Consider the following 17,154-nt stretch of genomic DNA (forward strand, 5'->3'; position numbering starts at 1 on the left):
TGGGTCCGTGGTTTGCGGGACCGAATGGATAGCCGCGTCCACTTCTCTCTCCTCCCCGAGTGCCCGAGTCCCCCGACAACGCGCACAGTCTGGACTCTAGGGACTTGCAACGCCCCTTCTGGAGTCTGCCCACTGAATACCAAGACCGGATCATCGTCATGGAAGGAAGAAGAAGCCCGGTAGCTGCAGTTGGAGCCAGGCGTTGTCACGCTAGAATCTCCCACCAAACGACGTACTGTGCTGATACGGATACGTGTGTGTGCACACATGCCTCTGACCTCAGCAGAGAGCGAGCAATGGAAACGCGCAGAGCCGAAAGTTCAGACGCCGTTTTAAGATTCGTCGATCTCCCCTGGCACTAAACCATTTCGGCCCATCTCGAAAAGCCGAATAGGTGCAGATTCGCGTGTGACGCGCGGGGTTCAGGAGAAGGAGGGGGGATTTACTCGAGTCAATACGGATACCGTCAATCAACTCCCGCGAGTGTGACTACAGGAGATAACCGTACCTCACTGTGATACCTCAGAGGCGAACCGGAACGTAAAATCTAGGGGCACCCAGGGGCTCGGGAGGGAGGCTGTCATCAGCTAGATAACTCGCACTTCAGCTTTTAAACTCGTGTTTAGTTCCGCCTCCGCCGCCACAAGTTCGGCCGTTTGACCAAGACACCAACGACACTTTGTCTCGAAAAGGTGAAGAAGGCAGGCTGGGATGGGCTGGGCCGGCTAGCTTGCCCGTCTTTCTGATGTCTATCGCCCGAGAGGTTTCGCTTGGCTGCGTCGATTGATCGTCTCGTTGACTGATTGGCGCAAGGGGTAGCGGGAACAATTTGGAGAAGGGGGTTGGAGAGTGCTTGTGTTAACACGGAAGGGGGAAAGAAGAAACAATCTTGTCACTTGAGATCTTAGTCTGAAAAAGAATCGAGAAAATGAGACGAACCGTGATTGAGGAGAGACAAGTCAATCAACTCCTGACTTGCCTCCTCAAACGCTGCTGTGCATACCTTACAGAGTGCATCGAATGTCTGCTGAGATGCATTAGCTAATCCATTCAAGCACCAGCGAAGGGGTTCTGGAATGACACCGAGCACAGTAAGGTTAAAACGTTTAGGCAAACTGTTTTGAAACCTGGGAAACGCACCTTAACAGCAATTAACTAAGCTGCCAGGTAAGCTTGAACTGCAAAGTTGTAACGTACTAAACACATAACTGGGCCGAGGGACCCAGAGCCACGCATGTCCCGGCACCAGGTATCAACTCTTGAGCCTTTCCCACTTGCAACTCCTCGATCCAGTTTCTCCAGTGTACCAAGATCCAGAAATTCCAAGAGTCCAGCCAAGTCCTGGCCCATTCTCTTCTCAACTGTGAGTTGTGATGAGTTTTCATTCGATTTCACTCCCGCACTCCAGTAATCATTTCCCCAGGTTACATTACAGCGAAAGAAAAAAAACCACAAAAAAAAAGTCTTGTTTCTTCGTCGCGGACCAGTTGGTGACCAGGCGTCACGCCCTGCCAAGAAGCCCACTCCAGATCCCACCAGTCAAGCCTGTCAGGTGTCTCCGTATAACCTGTCCCGAGCCGCTGTTTCGTTGTCGCCAATGAAGTCTGGGACATTCCACATGAACCACGCGAGAAGGAAGAGGCGACGTTCGTCTCGTCTTTTTCCCCTCCCCTTTCCCTCCAGCCGCATCCGAATTCCAAAAATCTAGATCCGAACTGACCGTCGTCCCTTTTCGTTCCCGATTGGCAGCTGAATATAGCTAAACATCACAAACGCAGCCGCCAGCCGCCCAGCCGCCTTACTGCGTCAAACGTGCATTCTCAACCCTCAGCAGCGTTAGGTTGCTTACTGCGTACTGACTTTTTGGGACCGGCCCCCCCCTTGAACATGCCCCCCATATGTCCCCCCAACCCCTGAATCAGAACGAAAAGAGGACCAGCAAACGACTGGCTCCCATTCATCGCTGACAAGATCCTCGAAAATCTCGCAGCCCAACCTTGTTCTCCACAGTTTCCGCGGTACCTCTCTCTCAGTCTCCCTCTCTTCAATCCATGATCCACGGATCCCTGCCTTGCTGTGGACTTTCCCTGGTGGCCCGTGAGACGACATCACAGAGGCAAGAAAAGGGGTGGTGGTCTTGACTTCCTATCAGGCCAGCGTCTAGACTTTCCGACTCGTGGCTCACTGGCCTCTCTGCCCGCCAAAATGTAGCTGGAATCCACCGTCTGCCCGGGACACCCGTCGGATCTCACATTCATTCACATAGAGCCTCACCGGCTCACTCTCATTCATCGCGTTCTCACTCTCCATCACTACCTCTCCCGCGGACCATGACCATGGACCGTGGTGGCCCGTGAGTTATGAACCCATAAACCCGTAAGATTCCCACCTTCCATGTGGATAATGCACAATCTCGGAGCGACTCCTCTCACACCCATCTCGCTTCTTTCTTGATTTGATCAAAGTTGTTTAATTATGTTTATCCCGCTTACCGGTATCTCCCCCCTCTCAGCTTTCTGCTTGTGCTCTCTTTTTCTGCTCTGTTTATCGCGCGCATTTCCGTACTGCCTGGTTCCTAGTCATCTACCTTATCCATACCTATAACGGTCGAGGCTCAGCTTGCTACCAGTGGCCGCCGCACAAGTTCTTACCTATTATGTATACAGTATCCATTTTCTGTTGATTACGTCCGAATTGTCCGTCCAGGGTCGTGCTTGCCCATTCATCACCGGGGAAGAAAGCCGCGTCCGAAAAGGACAATCCTATTGTTCTCCCTCCACTGAGGAGGGCGGGGCCCAGTAGATGGTCAGTCAGACACGTTTTCTCTCTCATCAACGAGCATTCCAGCACTGCCCAAAGTGTGACCAGGGAGGAAAGGACAATGGGCAGCGAGAAGCGTACACGAGCAGAGTTGGTCACTGGTGAGACAGGAATCAACGTGATAGAAAATGACTCGGGCACAGGCCGAGCCTCAATCGCGTTTCCACAGCCCACAGCCGTACGACGGTCCGCAGCCCGAGAGTGCGCGGCGTCCCCAGATGAAAATCTTGGTTGCAATTCCAATATCAAGCACTGCGGCACCTCCTCTCTGTGTATCCACCGATGATTAGGTTCGTCTTTCCGCCCACTCGCCCGTCCCGAAGGAAATAGCTTGTTTGTCTTGCACCGCCCACACTCGCGGGTCTCGCAGCAAGACATGCCTACCTCAACTCGCTCCCCCCTTACTGTGTACCGAGTATGTCTGTCTGTTTTGTCCGATGCCTCGCCGCTGCGTCCGCACCATTTCTGAACTACGCGGCCAAAACCTGCCAAGCCAGAATATCTCAGACATTGGTCGAATCCTAGAACTTGAAACTTTCCAGTTCCCATGGTGCTTTTTCACTAGTCGTCAAAAGTCAGACACCGTGTTTTGGTATGCACGCGTGCCCCTCGTACGTGCGCATCCGAGAGAGAAGGGATGTGTCGTCCTGCGCTGCGGCTGCTTGCGCAAAACGATTGTTCCCGTCTTGGCGAAAAGGGATCAAGCCCGCCAACGTAGGTAGGCGAGTTAGATGACGTACGTCATGTCGTGGCCGTTTGTTGTTTACTGCTACTCTCCTGATGGGCTCTACAACCATCCCAAGCCAAAGCTTTGCTTCTTATCCCCCAATCTGGCAACTTTGTCTGGGGTTTCTGGATTGTCTCTGATCGGGCTGCCTGAGCCGACGATGGTTGATACAATCCGTTTCCCTTGCTGGGCATCACCGCATGCTTAATCCATGAAGCTTGACCGGGTGCTTTCGGTGAAAAAACACCATGCCCGCTTTAGCTTCTTGGTCATGATAAGCTGGCATGTTGAAGACGCTTGACTCTGTCTGAAAGGAGTAGAGCATTGTCTAAACTCTGCAAGACGGCTTGAGATGGTGTCGTACTGTTCACCAGGTATTCTCAATGAATGAAGATACCCTCTTGGCCGCGTCCTGAAATACACCCATCTCTGTAGTATGTTGTCTATGATTTGCTCATAGTAACTCCTCGCAGCAGTCATGCGTCGAGGTCAGTTGTCAGGTGCCACGACTATACTAAGCGCAACCACACCAGCCAACCATAGCTTGCTACGAGAACATCACATCGGACGACTTGAGGCATCAAGGCGAGAAACTTGGTGGCAGAGAGGAGAGGTTTCTTGATGATTCAAACCCCGCCGAGGGAGGAGCGGTTCCAGCCTGTAAGAAGAGCAGGAGCAAAGAAGAGAGGGACACGATTTGCGTCACTCCTCTTACTCAACTCGGAGTCCCTCCACTCCGTCTCCTATGCATTTCCCCGACTCCTACTTCGCGGGAGCTAAATCACACCTACTATTACACCACACCCCAAAAAAGTCTCTATGCAAAGGGCCAAACCTATCACTCCCTCCATAATACAGTTTTCCAGCGTTCATTGGTTGAATATTCCAGGTCAATTGAATACTGGGCGGGGGGCTATACACCCTCCCTTACTTCGCTCTCATTTTTTGGAGTTTCTTTTGATACACGGTATTGTACACACGCCAAAGACCTCGTGGGTATCTTTTACACTTTTTTATGGTTTGAGTCGTTTCTGGCAGATTTCTCTCTGTTTATGACTCGTTGATCTTGGCGAGGATCCTAGGTGAAGGGAATTACGTTAGTGACCTTGTCTTTCTTTTGGTATAACACATCGAACTGATTGCTGGCTGAAAGGGTTTGTGTGGTAAAGGGATTGGTGTAGACTTACTCGCTGTCACGGAACAGGTGGTACTCCTCCTCACCGACCTTGACGGGGGAGCCGCCGAACTGCATCACATCTTGTCAGCCCATCGGATCCATATGTTGTGCTCGTTGAACTAAATCGCCCATCCTGTCTTCACCCGGCCCCATCATCTCATTACTCTATTTCCACTTCCGCCGACATTATGCGGCGAAAGAGATGTCAAGTAAAGAGGTGCCGGCTACTGCGCATTCCCGAATGTCACCACCTTTCACAGGCCAGGTCACGGAAGTAGGGAAGCAGAGAAGCGGGTAGGATCGATGACTGGCGCCGCAGTTGAGGTTGCTGTCAGGGATCGAAAACGTACCTGGGGAATCAGGACGCGGTCACCAGAGGCGACACCCATGGGCAACCGCTTGCCGTCTCTGTCGAGGGCACCGGGGCCGACGGCGAGGACCTTGGCCTCGTTGAGCTCCTTGACGGAGGACTCGGGAAGGAAGATGCCGCTGGCGGTCTTGGTCTCAGCCTTGACGCGCTGGACGAGGACGCGGTCGAGAAGGGGCGCAAGGGCGCGGATGGAGCGGAAGGAGGCAGACTGCAATGCGTCTTGTCAGCGAAATGGTTTTGCGAGATGTTGCATTGCTGGCAATGGCGGCAGACAATGTCAAGGGCTAACATGGGGATGCCCGTCGTGCTGCCGACTTAAGGGGAAGGCTGCTGCCGTAATTGAGGCGTAGAATTGAGGGGTGCCAACGTACCATTGTGACTGTTGTGATGGAATTGACAGCGAAAGCGGCAACTTTGGTCTGTTTGGAGGGATTGGGCGGATGACGATCGGTGAAGTGTAGAGTCGATACGGGGGACGAACTTTAAGCCTTGAAGCTATTCCAAGAGCTTCCAGAAGGTCAACAATTTTTTGGGCCGATCGGCCAAAGGATTTCCCGAACGCCCCACCGTTACATACCCCTGGATATCGTCCGATTGGCTGTATATGCCGAGGATGAATGAGGTACTTACCAATCGACCATATCGCATTTGACGTACGGACACAGACCATCCACGGATGAAGATGAGTTGCTACCTTACTGAGACTTGCCTCAGGACGGGACATCTCGTGATATCACTTCATCACGATGAGCTAGGCCAACATATTGAGTCTTTTCTGAATAGTATTATCTACCTATCTAATTCAATCGCTTGATCCAAGGCCGTGAGCGGAGCCGCAGCAGCATCTACAAAACCTCAAGACGGACTCCGATACCACCCAAGCTCCAATATCATCGCTGTGTCCCCAATCACGAGGGGCTCATGTCATTCCAAGTGTCTTCCACATCCTGTCCCATTCCAAAACCCCATCTACAACCGGTTAAACGCCTTTCAGACATGCAATTTGTGTTGACCGCGCCCGTGCTGTGAACCCTACTTCGGGGGCTGTGGTGGCTCAAGAGTGTGAATGTGATCCTCTGCGTGTACAACGCGGCCCGGCTCGGGTTGCTGGCAAATGACTGTATTGGCAACCCAGGGCTCATCGAGAATTTCTTGCATAGTCGCACGATCCTTCACCTTGATCTCCAGCATGCGGCCAATGATGTGACGACTCTCGCGAGGGAGCAGGCGCAAGATCCTCCAGGGACCTCTTATGACCTCTTTCTTGTCGGCTGGTTGCTGGCCGTCAGACTTGGTCGAAGTCTGCGTCGAGCTGCCCTGTGCTGCACTCCCCTCGCCGTCCTTGGGAACTTCCTTCTGGTTCTCCTTCTGGCTTTCTTTCGGCTCGTGCTTGTGAGTATGATGCTTGCCTTCCTCGAAAATATCTCTCTGAGGAGTGTTGGAGAGGTCGTTGGCAGACTTTGACGGCATAATCAGCTTTCTGGGGTCGTGGCCTGGTGTTGGCTCAGCAGCGAAAAGCTTGAACGAGTTGTCCGTCATGCGAGGGACCTTCCACGGAAATCTGCGCAACGTCATACAGCAAAAGATAATTGCCAACGACCAAATATCGACGGCTTGGGGATCATATTTTCGTTCGTCGTAAACTTCAGGAGCCAGGTAGGGGTCGGAGCCCACGATGCCTATAATCAATCAGCAAATACGTCGAAGCAAGTTTCAATGGGTAACTAACCTGAAGCGAGGACAATGTCGCTCTCGAAAGGATACTTGTAAACGTGGGCACTACCAAAGTCGATGATTTTCATAATCCCATGCTCACTGACCACGACGTTGTCAAGCTTCAAATCCCGATGAGCAAGACCCATGCTGTGTAAATATGTCACACCGTTGAGGATCTGCAAGAAGCAGCAGCCGACTTCCTCTCGTGTCATCTTGCCAGTCATGACACACGCGAAAAGGTCAAACGGAGCGTACTCCATTACCTCGTACCACTTGCCCTTCTCCTGCAGAATATCCAATGTCTCGATAACATTGCCATGGTGTAGAGTTGAGCCAACGCAAAATTCAGCTGTCAGTTTCTTGACGTACTCTTTCTCGGTTTCATATGAATGTCTCGGTCGGAATTCCTTCACGGCGAAAACGACACCGTCATCACTGCGCTTCATCAAACGAACAGATCCTCCAGCACCCGATCCCAGGACTCTGCCGAGCTTTCCGTACTTCGAAGTAAGTCCGTGGTCGTCTCCGAAGGGAACATGTTGCGACCCTCTAGTAGGGGGTGTCTTGGTGCCTGATCGAACCGATGATGGGGAAGCTTCCCTCTTCATCTTGTGGTGTCCGCCAACCTTGAAAAACCTCTTCAGGTCGGCAAAGGAGCCTTGTCTGCTCGTGATGCTAGCCGAGTCATCGTGAGGAACCTGCAGCTCGTCGCCATGTCCCTTCATGCCCAAGAGCCCGGAGTGTCGTTTGTCGCTTACTCGGCCCAGACTTGAGGTAGAACCAGATGGCGACGACCCGTGTTTGTTTTTCCGGCGCGAGAAGACGAATCTCGAATCGATCTGGCCCCGCTGAGGAGCCGGAGCTGGTGGTTGACGTTTGTGAGCCGCATAAGGGTCGTTGGCATCTCCGCCTGGTGTCATCGGCTTAGAGTAGTACAATGAGGCCCGAGACGGACTAGATTCTCGCGAAACCGGCACTGATCCTCCAGGACCAACAGAGAACATTCCCCTCCTATGCGACCTCGTGTCGTGTGGTTGGTCTTCTGCCGAAGCTGATCGCTGAGGTACCTCCTCCGTCGACTTGCCTCGGACGGGCAACTCCTTCCTGGTAGATGATGGTGGTGAGTCCTGGGAGGACGAAGCCTGCGGAGTGATCACATGGGGGTCGCTCGTGGATGATTTACGATCGTCATTTTGATCTCTACTCTTCCTGGCTGTCAGGTCTGAGGGATCGGTCCCCGCCGGGGTCAGAGGAGGTGACTGCATCGGATGCGCCGGACCAAACCGCGGTGATTTCGGTCCGCTGGAGTTCGGGGTTGGCAGTCGACTGTTGTCGGATTCCTCCTCTCGTGAGCCAACCTATAGATGCCGGTGGTTAGTAAGAAGCAAGTTGTACAGGCTGGCGCGTGCGATGCAATGGCCGAGTGGTGTTGTCATGACAGATTGGGGGGTAAGTGGGATGAGCATGAGACTGATCATTGGGGGTTCCGACGAGGAGCTCCATCGAAAAGAAGCCTCGGATGATTATAGCGAAGACGAGGTGAGATGTTGGGGGAAGACAAGTCTGAACGTCGAGGCAGTGTTGGTTGGGTGGAGGGGTAGGTATGAGACTTTGAAACACAAGGCATCAGGACGCACGCCCATGCCAACAGGAAACAACGTCAAGAAGCTCCGAGACCGCGCATAAACTAGAGAGTTATGACGGAACAGACTACTTACGCGTGATGCAGGTAGTGAGTATGGTTCGAAGCCAAAGACGTTCATCCGGCGCTGCTGCAACGGTGCACCTTGAAGGGACTTGGAGAGAGCTCTAATTTGATCGGGCGTTACTTCGGCCAAGGACTCTTCACCGTCTCCGGTAGCGGCATCGGTGGGAGAAAGAGTCTCGGTGGGTGATGTCGTGGTGACGGCTGGCGTTATCTCTTCGACGGAAGAAGCGAAGCGGACGGCGGGAGCATCTTGAGGGGGCATATTGTCGTCTTTGTGGAGATTTGGGTTATCTGGAGGATTGCGGGTGATTTCTAGGCATTGCGCACAGCGGTCAGCACAAGACGGGATCTGCGTTGAGGATAAGATGCAGGCTTGGGGTATGAGCGTATGTGTGAGAGTGAGCGTGGACATGGGACATTGGGCGAGTGAGTGTTTGTTTGACTGTGACATGCGCAACAGACGAACCGAGGGCGGGGTTGCGCGCGCCGGAACAGACGGAAGGATATGGCGTTTGTACCTGGGACTTTGACGTCCTCTTTCTGAGGATCGCGGGCGGGAGACGGGGTAGCCATGGGCTTGGCTGTAGCTGCGGGCGGTGACTGTTTGTCGTCTGCAGCTTCTCTGGAGTCGAAAAAGGACGATGATGACAACGGATGGCGGGGAAGAGGAGCGAGAGGAAAGAAAACCAAGACCAAACAACGACAACACGAAGGGCCGGGCCTGGGAAAGAGAAAAGTACGGATACCCAGGACTAGGTGGATGAGTGAGGTGTGGATGCCAATTGCGGATGGTGGGGCACTTTGAGATGCACTAAGACTAAGAGTCAATGGAAGTACCTAATCATTGCGTACCTGATGGGAAGGTACTGGTCAAATGCACGGCATGGGTACTAACGGAGTACCTAGACGTTGCAAAAAATCGAAGGTCCTTGCCGGAGGGTCTCTCCCTTGGCTGTGATTTGACATGTGTTGTTCAACAGCGTTGTCGCATTCATCTCACTTCTTTTTCTGTACTGACCTGGCCCAAGAACGAGGTCACCTAAAGAGACTTTGCCGGTATGTAGACACCGGGACCCGAGGAGAAAATATGATAGTGAGAGCCCGAACCCGGTGCAGATACGTATCGCGGAATCTCGAGTGCGCTGTTCACGGGTCCGTCTGACCTCCCGTAACCCGTGCCGAGCCAAGTACTAATATGATCTGGAAGGTATTATAGAGGGGTATACAAAGGTGGGAGGGTCAGCAAGTACACGATACTTGTGCTAAGTGAGTGAGCCTGAAAAGGATGCAATCTGAATGGTCAACTGGATTGTTATCCATTCCTTATCGGGGAAGCGGTGGCCTGGATAAGACACGGTGACATGACACTGGAGCACCAGGGCCGCCGAAAGGGAGCCGAGAAAAGTGAAGGGGGGGGCCACTGGGCTGGAGACTGGAGGTGTTATTTTTACGGCTTGGGAACGGGAGAAATACTTGGCAATACCCCCCAAAATCATAGATACATTGCGCGTATCTAAGTACCTTGTTATTAAAGAAAGTTAATTCTTTCTAAGTTATAAGTATAAGAATATAGTTTTAATAAAATAGTATAGTACCTACCTAGTACTTAAATTAAGATGTTTTTTTAAGCTTATTATAAGAAAAAGATAATTATATTACTAACTACTTATTATTAAGGTTTATAAGTAGTACTATAGTTTTAATTACTATAGTTTTAATTATTATAACTTTAACCGTAATAACTTCGCTTATAATAAGTAAAAAGTCTAATTATAAGTCCTTTAAAAACCTCTTTTTAAGAGCTATAAAAACCTCTAAGTTAAGTTAAAATACTTATTAAAATATTAATAACTAAACTAACCTTATAATAATAACTTTAATAAAAAACTTAGTAAATAACGTTAAAATCCTTATTAACGTTAAGTACGATTTATAAAATATAATAACGTAGCTATAGAGTATTGTTACGAAGGTAACTTTGTTTACCTTATTATTCGCCTTATTATCAATATTACGTAAGCAAACTATATACCATATTAATCTACGATTTCTGTAGATTATTATAGGTATTGATTATGTAAGCAATACTCTAGCACGTATAGCTTTAACGAGGTAATGCGGGATATTCTTATAAAGAATATAAAAAGTGAATATTCATATAGAAGCAAGAATATATGAATATAGGGGATATAAGCGTATATAAAAGAGGTTTTTATAGTAAAGAGAGTAATATAGTTGAATTACTATATGAGAAGTTGCTTGCTTAACGAAAGGTCTAGGTAGGCAAATACACGCCTATATATAGGCATAAAAACCTCCTACTAGAATATTTCATTGCTTATTAATTATGATATAATTAATAGGCGTATACGTAAGTGAATGCGTAATCGTAGTACGTAATTCCGCCTCGAGTAAATTCCAGATTATTCAGTTACCTTCCAGTACTTTCCATTGCTCACGTAAGCTTATATAAGCAGTATTGCTTACATAATCAATACCTATAATAATCTATAGAAATCGTAGATTAATATGGTATATAGTTTGCTTACGTAATATTGATAATAAGGCGAATAATAAGGTAAACAAAGTTACCTTCGTAACAAATACTGCTTATATAAGCTTACGTGAGCAATGGAAAGTACTGGGAGGTAACTGAATAATCTGGAATTTACTCGAGGCGGAATTACGTACTACGATTACGCATTCACTTACGTATACGCTTATTAATTATATCATAATTAATAAGTAATAGAATATTCTAGTAGGAGGTTTTTATGCCTATATGTAGGCGTATATTTGCCTACTTAGACCTTTCGTTAAGCAAGCAACTTCTCATATAGTAATTCAACTATATTACTCTCTTTACTATAAAAACCTCTTTTATATACGCTTATATCCCCTATATTCATATATTCTTGCTTCTATATGAATATTCACTTTTTATATTCTTTATAAGAATATCCCGCATTACCTCGTTAAAGCTATACGTGCTAGAAGTATTATTAATATATCTTATATTAAAAAGGGTATTATTAATATTAATAAAATAAATAGGGTTATATTAATATAACGCCTTAGCTTCTTTTTATAGCTTAAGGATAATTATTTTAAATAGTATTAAAAATTATTAAAAAGCTCTTTTAAATACTTTAATATATTTATTACTATTTCAATAATAATAAAACTCTTAGCATTTATATATAAAAATAAGTTACTTATTTTCAAATAATAATACTAGCTTATTAATAAGTTATTAAAATTACGATTTTAGTAATTTTGTAACGAGAGAGAGGGTAGAATAGAAGAAAGGATAGGTAAAAAAAGGGTTAAAGTTAAATAGTGCGGAATTCGAGGGTAGGGTAGCGTCTATATATACTGTAGCAATCCTCTAGTAATGCAAAACGATGGAGTTAAACAGTGGCATTGCGCGTATCTGCATCAGGAACCCGGCCCAAGGAGAGAAGGCCCTTGCCTGCCCTGACCCCATGGCAGCTCCTGTCCCTGTGGTGATCGGAATATTCTATATTTTTTTCTACCTCATGACCAGCCGGTTCTAATTTTCTAGACTTGTCCTTTCATGGTCCCTCGGTGATCGGCTTTTTCCAAGATCCCTCCCGAGAGTGCCTTCACCTCAGACCGCCCGTCCGTCTTCAGAGTGCCCCCAATATGCGCCGGGGGTCGGTTTCTCGGCTTCGCATCCGTGACACATGCGACACCTGTGAGGCGTTGTTATTCGGCGGCTCGGCGGTACCTACTGGTAACATGTTAACCGTTTTTACGAACCTCGCAGCACACCAACGAAGACTCATCCATGGATGTTGATGGTTTTTGCCTGCTTCGGCCGCGGCCCGATCTCCACAAGGCCGATGACTCTTTTAATTCCTCGCGCCTCTTGAAAAATCTTTTCTTTCGGTTCAGGCTCTTCATTCCGCCGACGGTAACCAGGGCATACCCGTCCACAAGGTCAACGAACGCCAATGCGCGCCAGATGATTCGACAATGCACCTCTTGTCTAGGCCGGGACGAACGAGTCAAGCCTGCTAGGAAACAAAAGCACACCAGTCCCAAGTCGTCTTCGCCCTCCTTCAGGCTTCAACATATGAACAACAGATTACCTATTACCTCTGAAGGTTGAACGCACATCCGACGGCCCACCAAAAGAAAACCTCGTCGCTCACCGGCTTCTACGAGCCGCGAGGTCTAGCTCTCTGTCAGCTTCCGGCAAGTAGGAGTCAAGACGGGGGTTACGATGGAGTGATGGACAGGAACAGACGGAGCTTTGCTCTCCATCTTCCCCAACTGCCCACTAGCCCGAGACTCACTTCCAGAGCACATGCCGAGACGTACCTTAACTGGCCTGCCTTCGTCCCGCCCTTCCGCCCTACGAACACCGCCGCATCTCCGGTCCCAGACCGACGAGCCCAGCTGCCCCAGCACAGTGGCGTGGTTGCTGATGTGTTGCACCTGCAGCATGAAAACGGCCACTGTTCCGTCACATTACCGGCTTCGAATCGGTCCCACACTGACGAGGCTTGGAGGCGCTCTTGCAGATGACAGGCTGCTGCTGATGGAGCCCTTTATCCAGGCACGCTGCAAAAGAGGACCGCCTTCCAGGGGCACCAGGTGGGAAAATCTCCATTGGCATGGCCCTGGCATTGTCTAGATCTGGGCCTGCATTTCGTCGCAACCAGCTGGCCTCCACCGACGGAGCTAAAGCATCTGCCACTGGGACCCGTTACCCGATACCGCACAGCAAGTACCTTCTTGCGCAAGCTTCTTGGAGGAACCGTCGCATTATAGGACAGGCAAGGAACTGCCTACGACACGCTTCACTGACAATGAGGAGGAAGACGTGTAAGCCTTTCAGTCTCGACAGATTTGTCGATCTCGATTGCGAAGCTTCGAGAGACTTTGAACCATCTCTTCCCCACCGATGTGCTGGCTTTGCCGCTTGCATATCAGTTCTAGACCGCTGATCGCACATTTGACTTCGGAACCACCTTGTCAACTATCCCCCAATCCTGTGGTTCAGCACGACACAATGAGACTTTCCCCTCACACCATCTCAATTCGACATACAAAGTTCTGGCGGGCCATGATCCAATCCGCCCGGCGACTTACTCAAGCAGGCGTGCAACAATTGGCATTTTGTCATAATCTCTTGGTTCTACATCAATTCTTCCCTTCCGAATCCTCAGACAACGGCCAGACAGCTAGTCGTTTCGGTCTCCCACGGACGGTTGGCGTACTCGCACTATCGTGCGCAAGTAGAAGCGTGAGAACGGACTTCGCCTCAAAACGAGACATATATTCAACGTCACTGCTCAATTGGAACTTCTGGGGCGCATGAAGCATCCCTTCAGGCGTGCCATGTTCCGACCACGCGGCGCTAGTGTATGAATGTTTTTTTTGTCACCGTGCTCTGCCTTTGCTTGGCGGTTGAGATTCTCATCGTACAGTGCCTCCTGTCTGCTATGATAACGTCGCCTCGTCTCGATCCTCTAATAATTGTACATGAGCACGCTCTTCTTCGTTTGAGATGGTATACAAGTGGATGCTTTCTTTCCGCGCCTGACTCCGTTTTTATACGTGGTTGAAAATAGACTGTTGTAGGACACGTGCTCTATGGCACGACGTTGATACCAATGGACTTGCACTGGTAGATGACGGAGCGGCAGATGGCCTCGAGGCTGAGACCCGATAGACGCATTTCCGTCTGCTTGATCTTGGCGATCTCGTATACGTGCTTCAAGCTGACGGTGCCGACCGTCTCCTTTCCGGGGTTGGTTGCGCCCTTCCGCTTGCCCTTCTTGCCGACCGGCACCTCGGCGGCGTTGAGAAGAAGCCAAGATGTGTGAGGTGTGCGGATGTCAAAGTGGAATGATCGGTCGCCTCGGACAGTGACTCGACAAGGCATCGGCGTGCCGGTGATGATGTGTGCTGTCCTTGCATTGAACTCCTATCGATTGAGCAAAGACACGTTAGCATTGATCTCAACCATGGCATAACCAACCCCTTAAAAGCACAGATGTTGGGCAGAGAGTGGCATGTGTTGCTTCATCAGAGTCCCAAGGGCAAGTCTCACCTTGCAAAAATCCATCGACTTGACACCCTTGCTACCCAGCGCAGGGCCAACAGGCGGACTCGGGCTGGCCTGCCCGGCGCCCACGATGAGCTTCACGACCTGGTCGGCAACTGTCGCTCCTCTCTTGGACATGGTGACGGATATACAGACGAGTCTGCTCGTTGGGGAAAAGGGGGGTGATGGGTGGGTGGTGATGGGCAGGTATATTGCACAGCGCGACAGACAACCAAGCTTCAATCAATCAGACCTGATGCTGCACCTTTTCGGAGGTGGAAAATTTAGGAGCCTTGAAGCACCAGCCACGCGCCAAAGGTCCAAGCGACCGGGATGCTCGGGGGAGCGCAGGATCCACCCTGGTCGCATTAGCCACAGTTTCACCGTCATTGGGTCGTGGGATGACCCCTCGGCCCCTCCGCTGGCTCTTGTTTGGGGCGGTCAACTCAACTTCTTCTCAACTCGGTTTTCCTCTTAAGAACACCACCAAGAAGCTTGTTTCTCTTGTTACCCGTGTATAGACCTGCTGCATTTTACCGCCATCGACGACCACCCTTTATACCCCTCCCGTCTCCATCCGTCGTCACCCGTTCACGCGTCCTGCCGTCAACATGTTCAAGTGGGCGCAACAAAAGTAATTAGTGTTTGCCGTCCCTCAATGTTGTGTCAGCCAAGGCTAACCTTTTGATTCTGCCAGGCTCGCCGATGTGGCAGGTACCCAAGAGCCCATCTACGGCCCAACAGCTATCAGATCCGTCGCCGAAGAGGCCAAGACGACTACCCACACGGAGACCACCAAGGATGACTTGAAATGGATTGCGGCCGACTCGACCTCTGTTGAGACGCAGAGCTTCTACCTCATGGGCGACAACGGACACCTTGGGCTGGCCCAAATCATCTACAGCAACGTTGGGTATGGGATAGCTTCCTTGTCTTTCACACCTGTCTCTTTATGCTGACCCTATGTTCAAACAGTGGCATCCGCACAACATGCCAGTTCAACGCCAAGATCTTCTACCCCAACAAGTCGAAGCCGACGCTCTGGGAGACCACACAGCTCAGCCACTACGAGGTGAGCGAAGACCGGATGTCCTTCTACGCCGATGACTGCGCCGTCGAGCTGTCCGAGGACGGCACCTACTACACGATCAAGAGCATGAACTCGGAGAACGCTATTGTCAACCTCAAGGTCACCCGCATGTCGCCCGGCTTCCACGCTGGCAAGACGGGCAAGACGCTGTTCGGCACCGACATGTCGAAGCCCTGGGGCACCATGCGCCACGCCTTCTGGCCGCGCTGCATCACCGAGGGCACCATCACCACCAAGGACGGCGCCGTCGACTTCAAGGGTCGGGCCTTTTACGTGTACGCGCTGCAGGGCATGAAGCCTCACCACGCGGCGGCCAAGTGGAACTTTGTCGACTTCCAGGGCCCCAACTACTCGGCCGTCATGATGGAGTACACCACCCCTCCCTCGTATGGTTCGACCACGGTCAGCGTTGGCGGTATCGCCAAGGACGGCGAGATGATTTACGGTGGCGTCACGCAGACGGCCAAGCACACCAAGGCGAAGAACGATTCCGTCAACGAGTGGCCCGAGCCCGAGGAGATCAAGTTCACTTGGTCCGGCACGGACAAGGATGGCAAGGCCGTGGAGGGTGTCATTGAGGGCCCTCTGGGCGAGAGGCTGGACAGAGTGGACGTACTGGCTGAGGTCCCCGGCTTCGTCAAGAAGATAGTAGCTGGCACGGCCGGCACCAAGCCGTACATTTACCAGGTAAGTCCCCGGGTCGAGCCCCTAGTGGCTCAAGGAACTAAGCTGACAACGATTACAGTACTGCCCGACAGAGAAGAAGCTCACTTTGAAGCTCAAGATTGGAGACCAAGAAATCTCCGAAGAGGGTCTCTGCTTCAGCGAGGCCACCTTCATCTCCGAATAGACGTATGGACAATGAAACGACGGCGATGAAATTCTTGGGTAGTTGTTGCCGGTCTGGTTAGGCGTTCAGATGGGGGCTATGGTCACTCGTTGAATTGGGTACGCATACTTGTTCTATAAAGTTGTTCTAATACAAATACACACTTTCAACATTCTGAATATGTCGTGCAAGTTTCTGATCACTGAAAATCCTGTGCTCCCGCAGCCAGCATAGCTCCTCGTGCCAAAGTGCTTCAGCTCTCAGCTATCTTAAAGCTGGGGCATCACATAGACCCCGACCCCGACTTCAGAGTTTCTATCTTGAAACAAGACATATGACAAACATTCGCCGGCAAGTTCCCTGCACCTGCATTGCGAGCGATGAGTTTTGACAGTGTGTGGTGTGTGATTCTACGGTGTTTTTGCACGGGGCATTCCAGCACGGGCCATGTTGAACCGATAAGACTCGAGACGTGACCGATAAGGCAAGGCAGAAACGTCCCTGCCGCACCTGTCTCCATTGGATCGATGGCAGGTACCTACCTACTGCGCAGTAAGTCCACTGCCCTGCATCCAGTGCTTCTATTGTCTCTGGGTACCTCAAGACCTCCTTAGCTTACGGTTATTCCCCCACATAAT

At 50.5% G+C, this 17,154-nt stretch overlaps 5 protein-coding genes across 5 annotated transcripts; 1 reads left to right on the forward strand and 4 right to left on the reverse strand.

Annotated features, from left to right (window-relative positions):
- Nucleotides 1-622: 622 nt before the first annotated feature.
- On the reverse strand, nucleotides 623-3,974 carry CLUP02_15264 (uncharacterized protein; the record flags this gene model as incomplete). The annotated part of the gene is made up of 14 exons (XM_049294188.1): nucleotides 623-888; nucleotides 940-1,115; nucleotides 1,198-1,361; nucleotides 1,485-1,604; nucleotides 1,771-1,801; nucleotides 1,937-2,087; nucleotides 2,186-2,247; nucleotides 2,304-2,425; nucleotides 2,493-2,568; nucleotides 2,627-3,373; nucleotides 3,436-3,607; nucleotides 3,659-3,696; nucleotides 3,745-3,843; nucleotides 3,919-3,974. The coding sequence occupies 14 exons, from the start codon at nucleotides 3,972-3,974 to the stop codon at nucleotides 623-625; spliced, it is 2,280 nt and encodes a 759-aa protein (XP_049151334.1).
- Nucleotides 3,975-4,597: 623 nt separating this feature from the next.
- Nucleotides 4,598-5,468, reverse strand: CLUP02_15265 (chaperonin 10 kDa subunit; the record flags this gene model as incomplete). Its single annotated transcript, XM_049294189.1, has 4 exons — nucleotides 4,598-4,625; nucleotides 4,735-4,793; nucleotides 5,075-5,302; nucleotides 5,466-5,468. 4 exons carry the CDS (start codon nucleotides 5,466-5,468, stop codon nucleotides 4,598-4,600), a joined length of 318 nt encoding a protein of 105 aa, XP_049151335.1.
- A 658-nt stretch (nucleotides 5,469-6,126) lies between these two features.
- CLUP02_15266 (uncharacterized protein) lies at nucleotides 6,127-9,091 on the reverse strand (the record flags this gene model as incomplete). The annotated part of the gene is made up of 4 exons (XM_049294190.1): nucleotides 6,127-6,773; nucleotides 6,824-8,168; nucleotides 8,529-8,830; nucleotides 9,037-9,091. 4 exons carry the CDS (start codon nucleotides 9,089-9,091, stop codon nucleotides 6,127-6,129), a joined length of 2,349 nt encoding a protein of 782 aa, XP_049151336.1.
- Nucleotides 9,092-13,583: 4,492 nt separating this feature from the next.
- Nucleotides 13,584-14,735, reverse strand: CLUP02_15267 (50S ribosomal protein L11; the record flags this gene model as incomplete). The annotated part of the gene is made up of 5 exons (XM_049294191.1): nucleotides 13,584-13,685; nucleotides 13,757-13,875; nucleotides 13,935-14,019; nucleotides 14,151-14,477; nucleotides 14,604-14,735. 5 exons carry the CDS (start codon nucleotides 14,733-14,735, stop codon nucleotides 13,584-13,586), a joined length of 765 nt encoding a protein of 254 aa, XP_049151337.1.
- Nucleotides 14,736-15,208: 473 nt separating this feature from the next.
- Nucleotides 15,209-16,537, forward strand: CLUP02_15268 (uncharacterized protein; the record flags this gene model as incomplete). Its single annotated transcript, XM_049294192.1, has 4 exons — nucleotides 15,209-15,231; nucleotides 15,295-15,510; nucleotides 15,573-16,374; nucleotides 16,433-16,537. The coding sequence occupies 4 exons, from the start codon at nucleotides 15,209-15,211 to the stop codon at nucleotides 16,535-16,537; spliced, it is 1,146 nt and encodes a 381-aa protein (XP_049151338.1).
- Between the last annotated feature and the right edge of the window lie 617 nt (nucleotides 16,538-17,154).

This window comes from Colletotrichum lupini, chromosome 8 (genome assembly GCF_023278565.1).
Source record: "Colletotrichum lupini chromosome 8, complete sequence".
Lineage (NCBI taxonomy): Eukaryota > Fungi > Ascomycota > Sordariomycetes > Glomerellales > Glomerellaceae > Colletotrichum > Colletotrichum lupini.